Here is a 17,621-nt window from a genome sequence, read left to right as displayed (position 1 = left end):
AGACTGTGTGCGTGTGGCTTGTGGAGTGTTGGTGTTGTATTCGCACCAAAAAAAAGTCTGTTAACCTACGGAGACTGAACCAGAGCCGTGACCCGACGTCGTGTCCTGTTTTCAGTGCCCGAGGCTGTTTGTGCAGGAATCCAGTCGTTTCCTGGAGAGTTGGAGTTACAACCCTAAAAAAATAAAAATCATCTGAATAACATGTTCTCACTCTTAAAAGTTCAACATTTTGGTTTTTGACTGCTTGCCGAAAAACTGCCCCTGAAGGCAACGCGCATCAGCGGTTTTGCATGAATTTACCTCTAGAACAACGCTGTCTCGTAACGTTCTGTTATTATCTCATAGCGTGGTGAATGTGCAGGTCACAACTTGTCCACCAGAGCGTTTTGGAGTTGTTGGATTGTGTATTTGATGAGTTTGATGAGGGAAACCAAGAAATCTCATGAGCAGCTCGCGACTCTGCTCCGCCGTTCTAGAAATAGCTTGCACCGACAAATAAAGGTAACAAACCTACTGCAAAAACTATAGGGATTATGGTGATGGGCCAATTTGCCAAAATGTTGAACTATCCCTTTAACCAGTTCATCCTGAGCCAAAGACGAGGCCGAACAATAGAGATGACATAATAGTTTTTTTTTTCTTTTTTATACACACACATGGTTGCACATACACACACACATACAATCGTTGGACATGGACACGCACTTTCGGTTGATTCCCTGCTGATCCGTGCCCAAGGGGAGAGAGGTTACCATGGTAACCCTTGTCCGGCACAGGGGTTTTTGGCCTGCTTTTCTTGTGAGCACGTTGAATGGGGTCAGACAATCCAAACACACACACACACACACACTCACTCAGCCCCCCCAACTCATCAGTAGCATCACTGTCTCTCTGCAAACAACTGATTGGATAAACCGCTGTCCCTCGTAGTTCATCCTACTTTTGTTACCCCCCTCCCTCCCTCCCTTCATCCTCCTCCTCCCCCATTACTTTTTTTTCTGTTGGCCAGTGGAGGTCAAAGGTTTGCCGTGCGGTGTCTCATCCCACCCCTCGCCTTTTGTGTCAACCTACAGGAGGAGCTCTAATTATGGGAGCTGCTGGGAACTCGGTGGGTCAGAGCTAACAGGAGGTGAAAGGTTGTGACATCAGTCTCTATGGAGATTCGTGTGGCATGGGATGGATTCATGGCGCTGGTCCGTGAAGTCGTGTGAAGAAGAAAATGATGAACCTTCTCACCTGACCGTGATGTGCACTGCAGCTTCTTTATCTGATCTGATTCTGTTTCTATTATATCGTTCATCTTTGTTCCGATTGATTGAGTTCATTACACATGATAAACTCAGAGGTGTGTACTGTAGATGTGTGTGTGTGTGTGTGTGTGTGAGGAAAATCCCCACTGTGCACACGGTTGTAGTGTGTGCGTGATGAGCAGCAGTGATGGGGATTATGTGGAATCAGTAGCGTGCATAGAGAAGATATATTAATTTATGGTAAATGAGTGTCAGTAACAGTAAAACCCAAATCCAACCAATGCCAAAATAACTCAGAGTGGGGTTCACACATGCAGTATAAAAATACCACAGCAGCGACTTATCGACTGATCAAGGATGATGATGCCAGAAATAAACTAAAGTATGGATCCTGCAGATTACCCTCTCCTCAGTGGGATCTTCCTCTTCCCTTTTATCTCTGTATATCCATGTTACTGTTTCTTTGAGCTTCTGCTCCGTGTTGGCTTCATTGCATCACATCATTTCATCTGCAACAATCCCTGAGATGTCCAATCAGATTCAGCTCTGATGACTGTGGGAAGGCCACGACTGAACTTCACTGAACTCACCAGCAGGCTGACGTGACTTTTGCTCTGTGACGTGGTGCATTATGGGTGTAAACGGCGGTCGTGCACGCGCTCAGATCAGCTGTGGCAGCGCACCGCAGCTCAGTTCGTTCTGTTTTTAACACCGTTCTGCTGTGTGTGAACTCAAGAAACTGTGAAGAAAAACGGGTGAAAATCCCAGGAGATCAGTCAGAGAGTCAGAAATACTCAAAGCAGCCCAAGTCATTCAGGTCACATTTTAACCCTTTCTGGGGTTTGATGAGCTCTCGACCTGCTTCTGCACCATTTAATACATTTTACTTGAAGCGATAGTTCAACATTTTGGTAAATTATCCTATTGCCGTAATCCCTATAGTTTTAGGAGTAGGTTCATTACCTTTAATTGTCTGTGCAACAGAGGCACATGGTACTTTCCCCTTTCCCTCATCAAACTCATCAATTACACAATCCAACAACTCCAAAAAGAAGTTGTGACCTGCACATCCACGCTATGAAATAATCATGTAACATTACAAGACAGAGTTGTTTTAGAGGCAAATGCGTAAGTAGTTCCAAGTATTTGCTTCATATATACATTATTATTTCATAGCCTGGCGAATGTGCAGGTCATAACATGGATTGTGCATTTGATGAGTTTTGAGGGAAAGGTGCAAAGTACGGCTTTGTGAGCAGCTCGCGTCTCTGCACCGCCGTTCTAAAAATAGCTTGCACCGACAATTAACGGTAATTAACCTACTGCTAAGACTATAGGGATTATGGCAATAGGCGAATTTGCCTAAATGTAGAACCATCCCTTTAATGTTGTGAGGCAGCTGCATTTTCCACAAGCGAGAATCAATCTTGCTAGAGAACTAGAGAAAGCAACTACAGACAACTCCTCAGACTGCAGCGTCTTGTTGTGCTTTGTCTCCTGATAATATGACGGACAGATTATTCATCCAATCACCTGCTCAGTTTCCAGTGAAGCCTTTCCCAGATGGCTCGGCCATAACAAACCATCTGGCACGTCAGGTTAACGTTGTCCTGTCGCCCAGTGATTGGCTGGCTGGATGGATGGTTACATGAATAAACAGGTGCACAGGTGTCCCTAATAAAATGAGTGTGTATCTATCTATATCTTCATCTTCATCTCCTCCTCCTCTTCCTCCTTCTCTTCATGTCCTTGGCTTCTCCCCGGGCTCCTTCACTCTCGTGTCTCATTACACGCCACACGCTCGTCTGTAATAGGTCCGGCTCGCGTTAATGTGGCCTTGATGAAGACTTCACAAGCGCTATAGCAACATTATACATTCATCAATAGCATGCTCGCTCACCTATAGGGAGGCTGTTGAAGCCCACACACACATCACAGGTGTAAAAGGCCGGGCTTGATTGAAGTGCTTTTATTTTCTCATTTACTGCTCGGATCCCGCTGGCTATAATTTCCCCTGTATCTCACTTCTACCTGCCAATCTTGTCCCACATTTAAATCTCACAAATCCGGTGGGAGAAATTGAAACAATTTCCAGCTAATTTGCCCCTCACCTGAGCCTCCTCTCTGATACTTTCTTTTTTTTCTTCTTTTTTTTGATTCACACATCTTTGTGATCTACTTTGAAAATACGCCGAGGGAGAAAACAGGCGGTGTGATATTTTTCCTCTGGTTCAGACTGTTTGACATTTCTGTAATAACTTTTGTCTAACCATCAGCGCGTCGGCTGTGTGTGCGTGCTCGTGTGTAATGGTTGCCTGATTGCTTTGTCCCTTGCTTATTTACTCACATAAAATAAGCATAGCTTCTCTTTCTTCTCTCTTCTCGAACACATGCATCACAGCAGCGAGAGCTTCACCTTTGAAACATCATTTTTCCCTGGAGAGACGGCGACGTTATTAGAAGTCAGGCTTTTGTGAAGAGGTATTTGTTATTTGTGCGCTGATAACACAGGATTGTTAGGCTCGTGTTTTGGAGGTGTGTGTAATTGTCAGAGCATGCTTTTTATCCTGGGGATCATGCATTGTGATGCTGCTGCCTGTATAGAAGACCTCGATAGGACTAAATAGTTGTCATCACCAGGGGCGAGGTGCGAATGCTGCAGTGTCGCCACAGCGTTGACTCCGTCTTCTCACCTCCACCTTTAACACTCTGCCAATTTTTATTCCTACTCTTCATGACACCCTACTTTTCTTTTCTTTTTTTCTTTTTCTAAATCCGCCTCATCCTCTTCACTGTGAGATCTCTCTGTTCCTTTAGTCTGTCACTACATAGAAACCAAGGTGTTCTCATTTTAAAACGGCGTTTGGAGACAAAAAGTCTCTTTCCAGGTTACATCAACCTTCAGATACATCCAGCACGAAGCAAACTTACAAAACCCGGACAAATGTAACATATTAAAATCGTATTTACCACGCTCGTCTTTCTAATTCGTTCCTGACCTGGTGGTTTGTACCTGACATCAAACTGCTCTGCCACAAAAATGGGAATGTACTCTGGAAAACATTTTAGTAAATAATAATCTCATGTTGGCAGAATAAGTGTCAGGCTGTACAGAGTTCAGTTTTATCTCCTTCAAACTGGAACACAGCTCTGTGACTGTGAATTTTGTTAAAGGGATAGTTCAACATTTTGGCAAACTGGCCCATTGCCAGTGCAAGCTATTTTTAGAACGGCAGAGCAGAGCCGCGAGCTGCTCAGAGCTATGCTACGGAGGCTAATGGGATTTCTTGGTTTCCCTCATCAAACTCATCAAATACACAATCCAACAACTCCAAAATGCTGACTAAAACTATAAATATAATAATTGGTGCGTTCATAAATGTGAGAAAACACATTTAAAAGTTTCCTTTACACATTTTGTAGTACTGTCTGATGGTTTGCAGGGGTTTCCCCGGCCAGAAGCTGATGTTATTTCTGGGGCCTTGGCACGGGAAAAGTTTGGGAACCCCTGAGTAGTAGCAGAACGTTCAACAACAAAAACAGTTTTGTATTAAAAAGCAGAACTTAGCTGCATCTGCTCAGCAAAGACAAGAAGCTGAAAACAGTGTTGACATTTGGTTTTACATTCACCGCTTGTAGTTGAGGTGGAAAAGACCCGAACAGAAACAGAAACAGATCCAGACGTCTCTTCTACTACTGGACGCTGAAGGAGAAGAGACTCGGCCCTGAGCTACAGCGTGTTATTATGGGCTGTCTCTGTCTTCAGTCAGGTCAGCTAATAAAGGAAATTACTATGGTGTCAGCTATTTAGTCTCTGTACACAAACCATTCCTCTCGGTGCTGGAGTACAAACAGTGGCTTCTCCGCTCTGGTGACCCCCTCCTCTCCTCTTCTCCCTCCTCTCCCTTCATTCTTGAGGGCTAAAGTAGAAAATCCCTCCCCACCACCACCGCCACCACATCCCTCGGTTTCTGCTCTCTCTGAACCTCCTTGGCCTGCGTCCATCGCCGGCGCGCTGGCCGCGGTTCAGTGTTTTAATGCCGGGGCTAAATATAGGCCTCGCATTGTGCCGCGGTGCCTAATATGTGTGTTTGGGCTGATTAGAGTCAAGGCCTGATCTCATCCCCGCCGCAGACCCCCTTAATGCATGCCGCTGGGCTCTGGTTTCTATTTGGACTCGCAGGGCAAACAGAGGTGGTGGGGGGGGGGTGAAAAGTGCTGATATAATCATGTTTAGGGTTGTGAGTTATGTGACCGGGAGAGACGGCGGTATTACGGAGCTGAATGAGTCTCGGACGGAGCCATTACACGCACACAGCTGTCGTTATAAACACTTTAATGGGATGTTCAGTTTTCCATATCCGCCGACAATCGATGTTAATAAAGAAACTTATTGTATTATTTGAACGGTTGTCGACTCGGACATGATGCGTTCAGGGCTGCGGTGAGTCTCTGCTGTCCAAACGGATGAGGGAGGGTTAACTGCTTCGTATGAGGAGGAGGAGGAGGAGGAGGAGGAGGAGGAGGAGGATCAATAGGCTTTATGGTGCTTGGCCAAAAAAATATGAAGTAATTGCTGCGTGTATTGACTAAAGCTCAGGTCATTCTAGCAGATATACTGTAGTGCCACCATCAGAGCAGGTTAGGGAGAGAATTACACATGTGAGGGGTCTGTTTCTCTCATTTGCCCCCTCCCTCCTCTCCTGCGTCTGTATCCTCTTTCACTTTCTTTTTTTTTTTCCTCACTCACCTTTCCCTCCAAACTTTTTTTTTGTACCCCCTCACCTCCTCCTCTTCTCTTTTTTCTTCTCCTCCTCTGTCTCCCCTCATGTTCCTCCCCCTCCATCACCTCACAGAGACCTCTCTCTCTCCAGCCTCCAGCGGTTTGTCCGATGGGAAGTGACACACAGCGCGTATAGGCAGGCGGGCTAACACGCGCCTTATGGGAGCTTATATTGTACAACAGGAGCAGGAACAAAAAAAAGGGAGACGTCACGCACACACACACACTAACACACACATATACACAGCACATTTCTACATGCCGCTCGCTACTGACACCAGAATTCTTCAGCCTGACACTGGTGATGGATTAGATGCGTTATCGAGGCGGAGAGAGGCTCCATGTTTTCTCCCAGTGCACGGAGAGAGAGAGAGAAAGAGGCAGAGAAAGAGGGAAAGAGAGAGAGATAGAGAGACATACCATACGTACACAGTAGCCAGCGCCCATTCCACCTGAAGTAAAGAAATAAAACAGCAATCTGCTACATTTCAAACAGGGTTTCCAGGAGAGAAATCCGGATGATAGAGATACAGAGCCTGGTCGGTACACAGTGTTCCTCCAGCTGTCGAATACAGCCAGTTGATTGGTATCTATGTGCCTGTGTGTGTGTGTGTGTATGTGTGTGTGCATGTGTGGAAAAGAGAGAGAGAAAATGATCATGTATGTTCCTCCGTCAGCTCTGAAGCAGCGTGTACGGTGCGTTCAGGTCTCTGTACCTCAGGTGTTCTCATTTTAAAAAGGCGTTTGGAAACAAAAAGTCTTTTTCTAGGTTACATCAACCTACAAATGCATCCAGCAAGAAGCAACCTTACAAAACCCTCTCTGTCCAGACAAATGTAACATATTAAAATCTTATTTACCACGCTCATCTTTCTTACTCATTCCTGACCTGGTGGTTTATACCTGACATCAAACTGCTCTGCCACAAAAATGGGAATGTACTCTGGAAAACATTTTTAGTAAATAATAATCTCATGATGGCAGAATAAGTGTCAGGCTGTACAGAGTTCAGTTTTATCTTGTTCAAACAGGAACACAGCTCTGTGACTGTGAATCTTTTTAACACGGGGCCTTTCGATAGAAAACAAAATCAAATCAAATCACTTTATTGTCATTATGCAGTTTAGGGAGAAAAACAGCACAATGAGATAACCTCTGGACAGCCTCCAAACATACTGTACCTTACATGCACACACATACACACCAATAAGAAAGCCTACTATCATCAGCAGCAGCAACAGCAACATTTCATCTCCTACGCTCTCACATGTTCACACAAATAAATAAGACCATAAGATCATCAACAACAGTAGAAAATAGATAAATTGCACAACTTCAACATCATCTGTGCCTCTGTTCACTTCTTACATGCAAAGAAACAAGGATGAATTAGTGTGTCGGACTTCTACTGTGTTGGTGATGAATCCCACCCACCCCCACCACCTAGAGTGACTCATACCAACCAGTCCACTCACCCTGATGCAGCCCCAGAGGGAAATGACTCTTCATCCCAGAGGAAGAGTCATATACATCCATCTCCAGAGAGGGAGGGAGGGAGGGGAAGGATGGGGGGGGGGGGGAGTGGATCTGTCAGCACACCTCACACCTCAGTGCCACCACCCTCCTGTCGCTCTGACATGATGTCACACGATGTAGTCACCCTCACACCACCACGGCTATCGTACACACACACACACACACACACATGCACAGAGGCTCATTACCAGAAGGTGTCGCAGCCGCCGCAGTGTCGTGTGTTTGGATGTCCTGGTTTTGGTTTTGCCAAAAGCAAACGACAAAAGGACGAACAACATACACTGTATATGTGGACAGGGTTCCTACACATTTGAAATTTCCAAATTCCATACTTTTTCCCCGACCCTAATTTCCAGACTTCTCGGTAAAAAGATTTAAATAACTCGTGATATTTGAGTAAATAGATGTGCATAATATAAAAAAAGTATGTAATTAATCACTTGTTTTAATTTTTCTGAATGTATAGTATTTGCCATTATTTAACCAAATCATTTCCAGGAGATTGTAGCTAGGTACAATAGAAATAATGAACCCAAATAACTTCAGATAAGACCAAACCCAGATAAGTATTAAGATAAATATATTTCCATACAATAGTTTCCATTTCCAGACCTTGAAATACATTTTTTTTTCTCTTTCTTTTTTGCAAAAGCTAGACCTGCAATGCAAAAACCCAGTGTGGTGACATCAACCCCCCCCCCCAACAACCATCACAAAAAGCCTTTCACATCACGGCTGCCTCCTGACAAGCTTCACTGCCTCTTAAAACGCTGTCATCAATCTGTCACCTGTCATCTGGCCCAAGGTACCAACCGGCCTCCAGCATCAAATTGACGCCCATTAGGTGAAGCTGAGATTGGCCCCATCAGATGTATTGGATTTGATTGGATAAGGCTTATCATGGTCATTGTCGGATCCCTCTGACCTGTGTCTTTTTCAATCAGCACGACCACCAACCGCCCATTTTTCCTCAGCAGAGCCGCCGAAAGGGTCAGTGTATTGAGACAGAGCAGGAAGGAGTGTGGCGGTGGCGATGGCGATGGCGTGCTGCCGTCGAATCTAATCCAGTGCGTGGGATCAGGCAGATAAAGGCTCTGCCTATCACTTCAACACCCAGGACTGTTGGACTGGATTAGCACAGATGCAGGAGATAGCTGCAAGATAGGTTACTCAGAGACTTCAACTTTCACTCGCCACTCCATTATCCCCTCCCTCTCTCTCTCTCCGTCCTCCTCTCCGTGACTTTTAACCACAACGCAACACAATCTCCCTAAAATCAACCTTCCATTATGCTATTCTTGCACAAGGTGTAGGTGGAAGCCCTACAATTTGACTTAATCCTGTCCCGGTTCAAGGTGTTAGCGCGGCTTGTGCTACACGCTGCGGCTTTGGTAAAAGGTTCCCGTGCGTGGGCTGCAGAGTCGGGGCTGTGCCAGCTGAAAAAAAGGGAAACATGGTGGTGGTAAAATAAAATAATGCAGAGCCTCGTGGATCTGTATTGGTGTTGGCAGCCACCTGTGCAAATTTGCAGTTCTTAGAAACACAGAAAAAAAAGAAAATAAAGAAAAAAAACCTCCCAAGGCAAAAGGTTTGAAAATAGTTCTTAAAAAAAAGCAGCTCTCAGGTAATAGTTAGCAGCTGTGGCCATTAGAGGAGAAACATTCTTTAGAAATTGAGTGGCTAATGTTGAACAAACACTCAGAGAGCAAATCAGGAAATCAGCAAATCATCATCCCTCTCAATGTTCTCCTTGTAAAACATGTTTTTATTTGTTTTTTTTCTACCTTTTAAATTTCAATTTGAATGGTGGTGTTTTATTTTTATACAGTGGAGGATTTTTTTTATTTTTACAATTTGGTCATTTTGGTGCCTATAGAGAGAAGCTCAGGCTCATGTTTGGCCCCGGTCTCTTATTTCCTGTATCTCTGAGCAGCAGCATCCACAATGTAGAGCAAAACACACATTTGATGCACTTTTACCCTGGATTTATTCAGCACTTTTCACTCAGCAAATTGCTTCACACAGACTTACACGGTTGGGGATCCAGCGTCTGGCACAGTGTTCAAAACCAGTGAGACCGAGTGAGAGAGGAAAAGAGAGGAAAGAGAAAGAAGGGAGAAGGGCAATTTGAATTGGAGTTTGGTCAATCTTCAAACGTTTTTTTCCAGGGTGCTTACATGGTCTGATCAAAAGCACCCCGCTGGCACGGGCCCTTGTAGCCACAAGGGGAGGCCTCTGATGCTGCTGCCATGGCTTCCCTGCTGGCCAAGCCCCCCCGCCATCGCCACACCACCACCCACCCACCGCCACCATCACAACCTCCTCCCACCCGCTCATGCTTGACTGGCCGCTGTGACGTAAACCTCAACGTTTAAAACACAAGTGCCTTTTGTGATTCATTTGTTTTTGCTGGATGAGGCAGCCTGGGAACTTTGCCCTCTCTAGTGCGAAGTGAAATATTATTATTCTTTACATTTGAGAGTGTATCTTCACCGCCAAAAGCAGATGTATGAACTGAAATAGACTACATAAACTATACTGAAATAGACATTATCATAATAGTAGTGTTTATTCTGGCAACTTTAGAATAAAGATGCAGCATCTGCTTGAAGTTAGCACGAAAACCAACTCACTTTTGGACATTCTGAGTTTTTAATTATAACTATATGGTAAACCTGTATCTTTACAACATTAAAATACAATTGCCTAGATTTCAAATTGGACTTGAGTGTTAAATAAACAAGTCAAATGCAACTAAAGGCACCGTCACATACACACAGCTGCACAGACATCGTCTCCTCAGATCATTTCCTCCTTAAATAAGTCCTCCAATCTATTATCACTTAAGGTGGAACCATGTTTCTCTCAACAGGCAATGCCAAAATGTCAATCTGGTGCCACCTCCTTAATTTCTGAAGAGTGAGTTTGAAAAATGAGGGAAAAAAAAGACATATTTAACTTTTTAAATTAGCAAAACTCAAGATTCAATAAGAGTCTCTACAAACAATATGTGTCTGATTTGATTTAACATGGGTAATTATGTAATGCACACATGCGGTCGCTCCCACTTTGTCACAACATTTGAAAAATATTTCTACATCCACGCTGCGCTGCAGAGCTGCACGCAGGAAAATGTGGTCTGAAGATATTTAAAAAGTGGTGAAAGTGGTTTGGATTTGAGAAAAAAAAAAAAACTAAACTAAATATGGCAGCGCGGCGTGTGCTCCAGGATTCATAGCGAGCTGATTATAAGAAATCCTCCCACTCAGAGACGCCGGGGGGCGTTTTTTATTTTATTTTTTCGTTGCCGTTACTTCTCCGGGCGTCTGTGTGTCTTGTTTTGATTTGTTTGCACACGGAGGATGTCACATGTGAATATTAGGAGTGTGAGGCGGCTGCTGCTAACAGTAACAGGTGGGCTTCTTCCCCTCCAGCTCGTCTGACGATATTAAGTCTGTGAATTGAAACTTCGCCTTTCAACACTAATGTTCAACACGGCTGTTTTCGTCTTCTTCTTTTTTTTTTGCAAAATATTTAACTACAGAGTCCACAGAGCCCCCCCGGGGTCCATGTGGAGTGTTTTTCACCACTCACACCCATCTTCACCTTTATATATATATCATACACCCCCCCTTTCCTCACTTTTCTCAGTTGCAGCTCCTCAGCGCTGCTGATGGAGGGAGGTTAGCTAATGGCAGTGGTGTTGAAATAGGGGGGAGGGGGGGGGGGGGGGGGAGGTGTGTGTGGGCTGCAGCTCTCCTGGGCTCCAGAGGTGGATGGGTCCTTGTAAAATAAAGGGGCAGTAATATTGTCAGAAGGGGGCTTTGGGGGTGGTATGAATCCAACCTGTTAGCAGCCTCTCTCATTCAGCCTGATAAATAATGCAGGTGTCAAATGGGGCAGAGAGGTGATGTGTTCAAGGACCGGAGAGAGGGAGAGATGGAGAGAGAGAGATGGAGAACCGGGGTAAAGGATGAAGTAAAACGATGCTGAGGAAATGGATGTTTTGGACCGGAGAGGTGGTGAGATACTGCGGGGGAGTTTGATGAAGGGATGGAGTTTTTAACAGAATTATTTTTGCTCTGGTAAAAAATAAAAAAAACCCACAGATTTCTCCTTTAACTCACCCAGACTTTTCATTTTTTTCTTCTTCGGTCTCATTCACCCTGCGAAGATCTCCACTAGTGTCAACACCACCCACCCACCTCACACACACATGCACATTTCTTCGCTTCCTTATAATGATGTGGGTGTGTTTGAGTCTGAGTGTGTGTGTGTGTGTGTGAGAATGTAACACACGTTGCCAGATTTGCAGCTTCTCTAGAAAAGCATCTCCTTCATGTGAAAAGCAAGAAGTTGATTCTGGAGCCGTTGGATGTTGATTCAGTTTTCTGTACGTGAGATAGAAGTGTAAACACAGGAACAGAGGCAGTGTGTGTCTGTTTGTGTGTGACTAAATGTTACACACCTGCCTGCAGAGTACCTAGATGTTTTGCTGTGGACACACTTTTAAGGGCGCTTTCACACCTAATAGTCCGGACCAAGGTCCGGACTTAATTTTTTTTTTGTTACATTGTTTCCATATAGTCCAGTAAAGTTCGCTTTCACACTGCTATTATGACAGCGGACTAAAGGATCTAGCGACGTCATGACGGATGAGCGTGCGTCTGACGTTAGCGCATAGAAAGTGCTCTGAAAAAAATAAAATAGAAATATAGAAAAATATAGCCTACTGCTGCAAAGCACGCTGTGGTTTGTAATCGCGGTGCAGAAGAGTGAGTTTAGAGCTGATGAAAGGAGAGAAAAAAAGACGATTGTGCCGCGTGCTCTCATTGATCAGAGTGGCAGCGATCAGCGATCAGCTGTTTTGTGTAGTGGAGGGGAACACACACACGCGTGATCCTCCTGTCAGATGCGGCTGCATCTCTCCAGGTCACTTGTGTGTGAGAGAAATAAAAGCTCTGACTTGCTGGGGCAGACGTTGTTTGGTGTCACCCGCTGATCCGTCTTTTTCAGACTTTTTTCGGCGGAAAAAAAATATATTCAATATATATATAAAAAATAGGCTATATAAAAAAATGCATGTATCGTTTGGGGATTTATATTAAACACTCCACTGTTTAATTCCGTGTAAACGTTTACAAGTGTAGCCTACACTGACACACCCATCCCCCTGACCAAATCTGGATATAATATGATCTCCTCCTCTCCCCAAGTGTTGCCGCCGGTTGCCGCGGCTCCTCTTTCCTTTTTTTGTTTATTTACTTTTTTCGGCACGTGCGAATCTGACGTTATTTCCTGTATTTGGTCTGATAGTTCGAACCTTCCAAAAAAATGCTTTCACACCACGCAGCATCGGACCTTGGTCCAGGATAGTCCGGACCGAGACCACCTCCTGAGGCTGGACCAAAGACTCGGTCTTTAGTCCGGACCGTGGTCCGGGGGAGCTTTCACACCTGTCAATTTGATCCGAACTATCTGGAAAGTCCTAAAGTCCGGACCAAACGAGGTAGGTGTGAAAGCCCCCTAAGACACCAGTTTGAAGAAGAAGAAACAGCAACTCCCTGCATGCATTGCATTACAGTAGACAGGAAGTGCTCACCGATACTTCCAGGGTCACTATTCAACAACTTAGCATTTTTCTCATAGACAATAATGGGAAAAGAAGCGGCTATAAAACGGTGGATAATTTTTTTTCGAGTGTCACAACCCCCATGAAACGACTCTTTTCACTACCAGAATTTGATCCATTCAGTCCGATTACGTTTGTAAAGTCTAGAAGAGCCGCACGATTAAATTGTTTTATTCCCGTTCTAGTTAACCTAGAGCTAAAGCGGAAGATAGCGTAGCACTAGCTTGGCTGAAGTCAGTGCGCCCACTTCCGGTTTCTTCCTGAATACGAATCCGAATCTGAATTTTTTTTTAAAAGCCCGAATCCAAATCCGAATACCAATAGTGCACTGGCTGTACACCCCCATGTTATGTTATGTATGTGTTTCTTTCTGTTCAAATGTGAATTTGGCGGCCCCGGAGCAGCGGCGGGAGTCTGTGTGATAACAATCTGACTCAGATGAACTGCAGGCGTGCAGTGGGGGGGTGGTTTGGGTTATCTGGTGATCCCCAGTGGCAGCCTGCTAGGACACATATCACAGCATGACAGACTGCTCCTGGGGTGGGGGGGGGGCTGGTCTGGCCACGCACCAACATGCTTTATGGATGAGCATATTTTGCGGAGGTCTCCCTCCACGCTGCAGTGTCAGTAACCAGATGAAGACTGGCACCGCTTCCACTTCCTGCCTTCCTCCTCCTCCTACATATGGTTTTCACATATGTCCGCTCTCTCTCTTTCTCTCTTTTTCCCTTTCTTTCTTTCTTTCTTTCTTTCTTTCTTTCTTTCTTTCTTTCTTTCTTTCTTTCTTTCTCTCTGAGTTTGGATTAGCCAACCAAGGTCAAACGTAGGTCAGGCGTGGAAGAGGCTCAGCCACTCTGAGCTCTGCCTCTTCACTGTTGCCGCCTGCTGTCGTGTACTCGGCTAACCCTTCCAGCTTTGAAGGCAAAGCTCGAGGGGCTTTGTGTGAACTTGCATCACATTTCTCTTACTTGACAATCCAGCAGTTTGACACACATTCACACACACACACACATGCATGCATGCACAAAAGGCCTGTGTGTGCTTGTGTGTGCACAATTTGCCTACATCCCCTCCCACGCGCCCACTACATCTTCTTTTGACAGACATATGACCTTGACTTTCCCCTCTGTGATGTTTTATAGAGAGTCTGGCTGCTCTTTGATGCTGTCACCATGTGAATAGATAGATGAATGTTTGGGTGGAGGGGATGGACAGATGATAGAGCCATCAGCTTTCACGCGTGGAGGAGGGTCTAGTGACATGTGACATCACGGAGGCATCTCTCACGCCGCAGCGGCTTTGGGAAAACCCCAAGATTTACTGTCCTGGTTATATCAGCGACTGATGAATAAAGAAGAAAGCGGCGGCCCGGTCGGGTCAGAGGGGGTCACGTACCTCGTATAAGTCATTACAATGACTTTTCCCCCACTGTTTTTGTAGGAAGGTGGTCTTGGCCTGGAGTTCAAAAGCTGCTCAGTGGTAATACATCATTCATCAGCAAGAGAGAGCAAAGGAAAACAGAGCTAAGGTTTCACAAAGGTCTAATAATATCAGGAAAATAACTCTTAGCAGTTGTTGTAACCTCATCTTTCATGGCATCGCAGAGGGGCCTGACATTTACCTCATGTCGTATAATAACACGATGAGTGCCGCACATTCTCGGGGCAATTAAAGAGAAAGCCAGTAATCATCCTTCTGCTGTTTTCACTATTCGAACACAGAGCATCTCCCTCCACCGCCAATCTCCTAGAAGCCAAACGGAGAAGATGATAGATAGATGGTTTTGCAAATATTATTTGACCCCTGTCTGTCATTCCTGTCAATCATTCTGCGTGTGTTTTTCTCTTCCCGCTGTCACACTGATATAAATAGCAAATCTCTGACCCGTTTGTGTGTTTTTTTTTTCTTCTCAGATCCGTGTGGACGGGCCTCCCCACGGCGGCGTCCAGTACGAGACCATATCGGTCATCAAGGACGGCAGCCCCGTCCTGAGAGACATGGCCTTCTCCCTCGACCGCAACTACCTCTACGTCATGTCAGAGAGACAGGTAGGTGCTGGAAGGACGCACACACGCAAAAAAAAAGCTCATGTGGGAGAGGATATGGCGTGTGTGTATGTGTGTGTGTTGAAATGTCAGAAAAAAGTGTGTGAATATGTTATAACCTTTATTTAACCAGGTTTGTCCCATTGAGATCCAAGATCTCTTGCCAGCACATAAAGTTTCAACACATAGTCACATTATAGACCAAAAAACCCCAAATAGAATACAAATAACATATTAATATTGAATTTATTTTTCAAGATTAGTTAAAAGCACTCAAATAAAACATTTGCACTCCTGAAGCCTGGATGTAATGGAATTTATCATGGATTTGAATATATTCAGAGATACCAACCAGACTTTAGAGTTTGAGCTCTGACTGCAAAATGTTCCATGTACTCGGAGCAGAAAATCTAAAAGCTTTCTTCCCCATTTCTGTTCTCACCTTCGGAACAGTAAAATGACAAAAGTCCTGAGAGCAGAGACTGTAGGCCCTATTATTCAAGATTAGAAGGGATGATAAATAAGATGTAATCATCTCAAGAATAGCCTTGTAAATCAGCACATACCAATGGCCAAGCCAGCGCACATATAAAGATGGTCAGTTTACTTTATTGTATAAGACACAATGATGAGTTGGTGCACTGAGGTTTATGACAAACTGTGGAACTCTATGATACACACTATCTAGCATGTGGAGGCATTGGGCAGAGGCATTCATACTGTATATAACACATCACCGTAATCAATAATCGGAAGAAATGTTGACTCCACCAGTTTCTGTTTCACCCTAAAAGAAAAGCAAGACTCATTTCTAAAAGAAAATCCAAGTAAAAGCTTCAGCTTCTTTACAGTATACTGAATATGTGGTCATCAATAAAGAAGTAGATACAAGTTCAATTTGTTGACCACCGTTAGAATATGTGCTAGTGTGTGTGTGTGTGTGTGTGTGTGTGTGTGTGTGTGTGTGTGTGTGTGTGCGCTCCAGCAAGGCCTGAGATGGCCCACCTCTGAACATCACCCGCACCGCCACCCTCTGTTAGCTATAAATAACCTGGGTGGCACAGCAGGGGGACGCTGTGACAGCGTTTGATAATGAAGGAGAACAATGAGGGCAGGGAGAAGGAAAGAAATAGAGAGACACGGAGAAGACAAGGCACAAATGAGAGAGAGAGAGAGAGGGAGAGGAGAGGAGAGAGTGAAAGATGAAGGGCACTCGCCGGCTGACTGAGGCAGAGGATGGGAGGAAGAGCGATGAGGGAAAGAGGAGCAGCTGGAGGAGTGAGTAAAAGAGAGACACTAAGAGAAAAAGAGAGGCAGACTGCAAGGTCATCCTTTCACACCTCTAATGAAGTGACACAGCAGCATCGCGGGGCAGGTGGGAGGAGGCTGAGAGCCATCAATGCAGCTGACACACCGAGTAGGCAGGAGTGGACGAAAGGGGTCAGACGAGGGGACGCAAGAGGCGATGGGGAGACGGACGATGAAAGAGAGAGAAAACAAAGTGTAGGGATGGATGGAGGGAGAGATGAGAAGAGGAGGAGGAGAAGTGAGGATGAGGAGAGGCGCAGCAGCTGCAGGAGAGCGCGGCAGAGCGAGCGACCCCAGAGACGGGAGGACGTGCGAGGCTGTCAGCGCGAGGTGATAGATTGCCGTCCTCTCTCCTTATCTTTGCTTTTAACACACTCAACAACCAGCTGGCCCCCGAGTCTCGCAGGTGAAGCCGACACGGTGGGCGCCAACGCTGCAAACGCCCAGAGTTTGTTTTAGACAAAAGTGTCCGAACGCTGATGAGGAGGAAAAACAGATTGATTCACTTTCTGGATCTGAGACGAACACATCACACATCACTGCTGCTGATGTGTGCTGTGATTCGTTTCTTTATTCCTCTACATGTTACGAAAACAAACACAAAAAAACTACAGAGAAGTTTCTGGTTTTTATTCAGACCCTTCTGCGCCTGCTGCGAGAGTAAAAATATAAGTGTCTAATGCAATCACCAGTAATAGTTCAGTACTCAGCACCAATATCACAGCTGATCTCTAAGTAAGACAGACCGCAGACATCTGAGCCAGATTATTTAAAAAAAAATCTCTCTGTTAGTAACATTTATAGAGTCTGTTCAACAGCATGTTCTGATCGCACAATCGTTTTCATTTAAGCGTGTTTTTCCAGGATAATAAGAGCTCCGATCTGTGAAGCTCATGCACAAACACACAATATATGCAGATGTATCTCAGAGGGTGGGTGGTGGTGGTGGTGGTGGTGGGATGAGAGGGAGGGGGGGTGATGACTGTGTTGCGAGGCGTGACGCGAATTCAACAATGAGTAAAGAAGAGAGAGTTTGTGCAAAGTCTAAATTCTGTTTCCCCGTATTT

At 45.0% G+C, this 17,621-nt stretch overlaps 1 protein-coding gene across 1 annotated transcript in view; it reads left to right on the top strand.

The window, feature by feature from the left end:
* plxna2 (plexin A2) overlaps window positions 1–17,621 on the top strand; it is a 195,692-nt gene that overhangs the window by 45,680 nt on the left and 132,391 nt on the right. Inside the window, exon 3 of the mRNA XM_085782734.1 lies at window positions 15,115–15,249. Within this exon, the coding sequence (XP_085638860.1) occupies window positions 15,115–15,249 (135 nt within the window). The remainder of the gene's footprint in view (window positions 1–15,114; window positions 15,250–17,621) is intronic.

Source organism: Trachurus japonicus, chromosome 7 (genome assembly GCF_045865225.1).
Source record: "Trachurus japonicus isolate A0001 chromosome 7, Traja_1.0".
NCBI classification, from domain to species: domain Eukaryota; kingdom Metazoa; phylum Chordata; class Actinopteri; order Carangiformes; family Carangidae; genus Trachurus; species Trachurus japonicus.
This window is presented reverse-complemented; position numbering and strand designations above follow the sequence as displayed.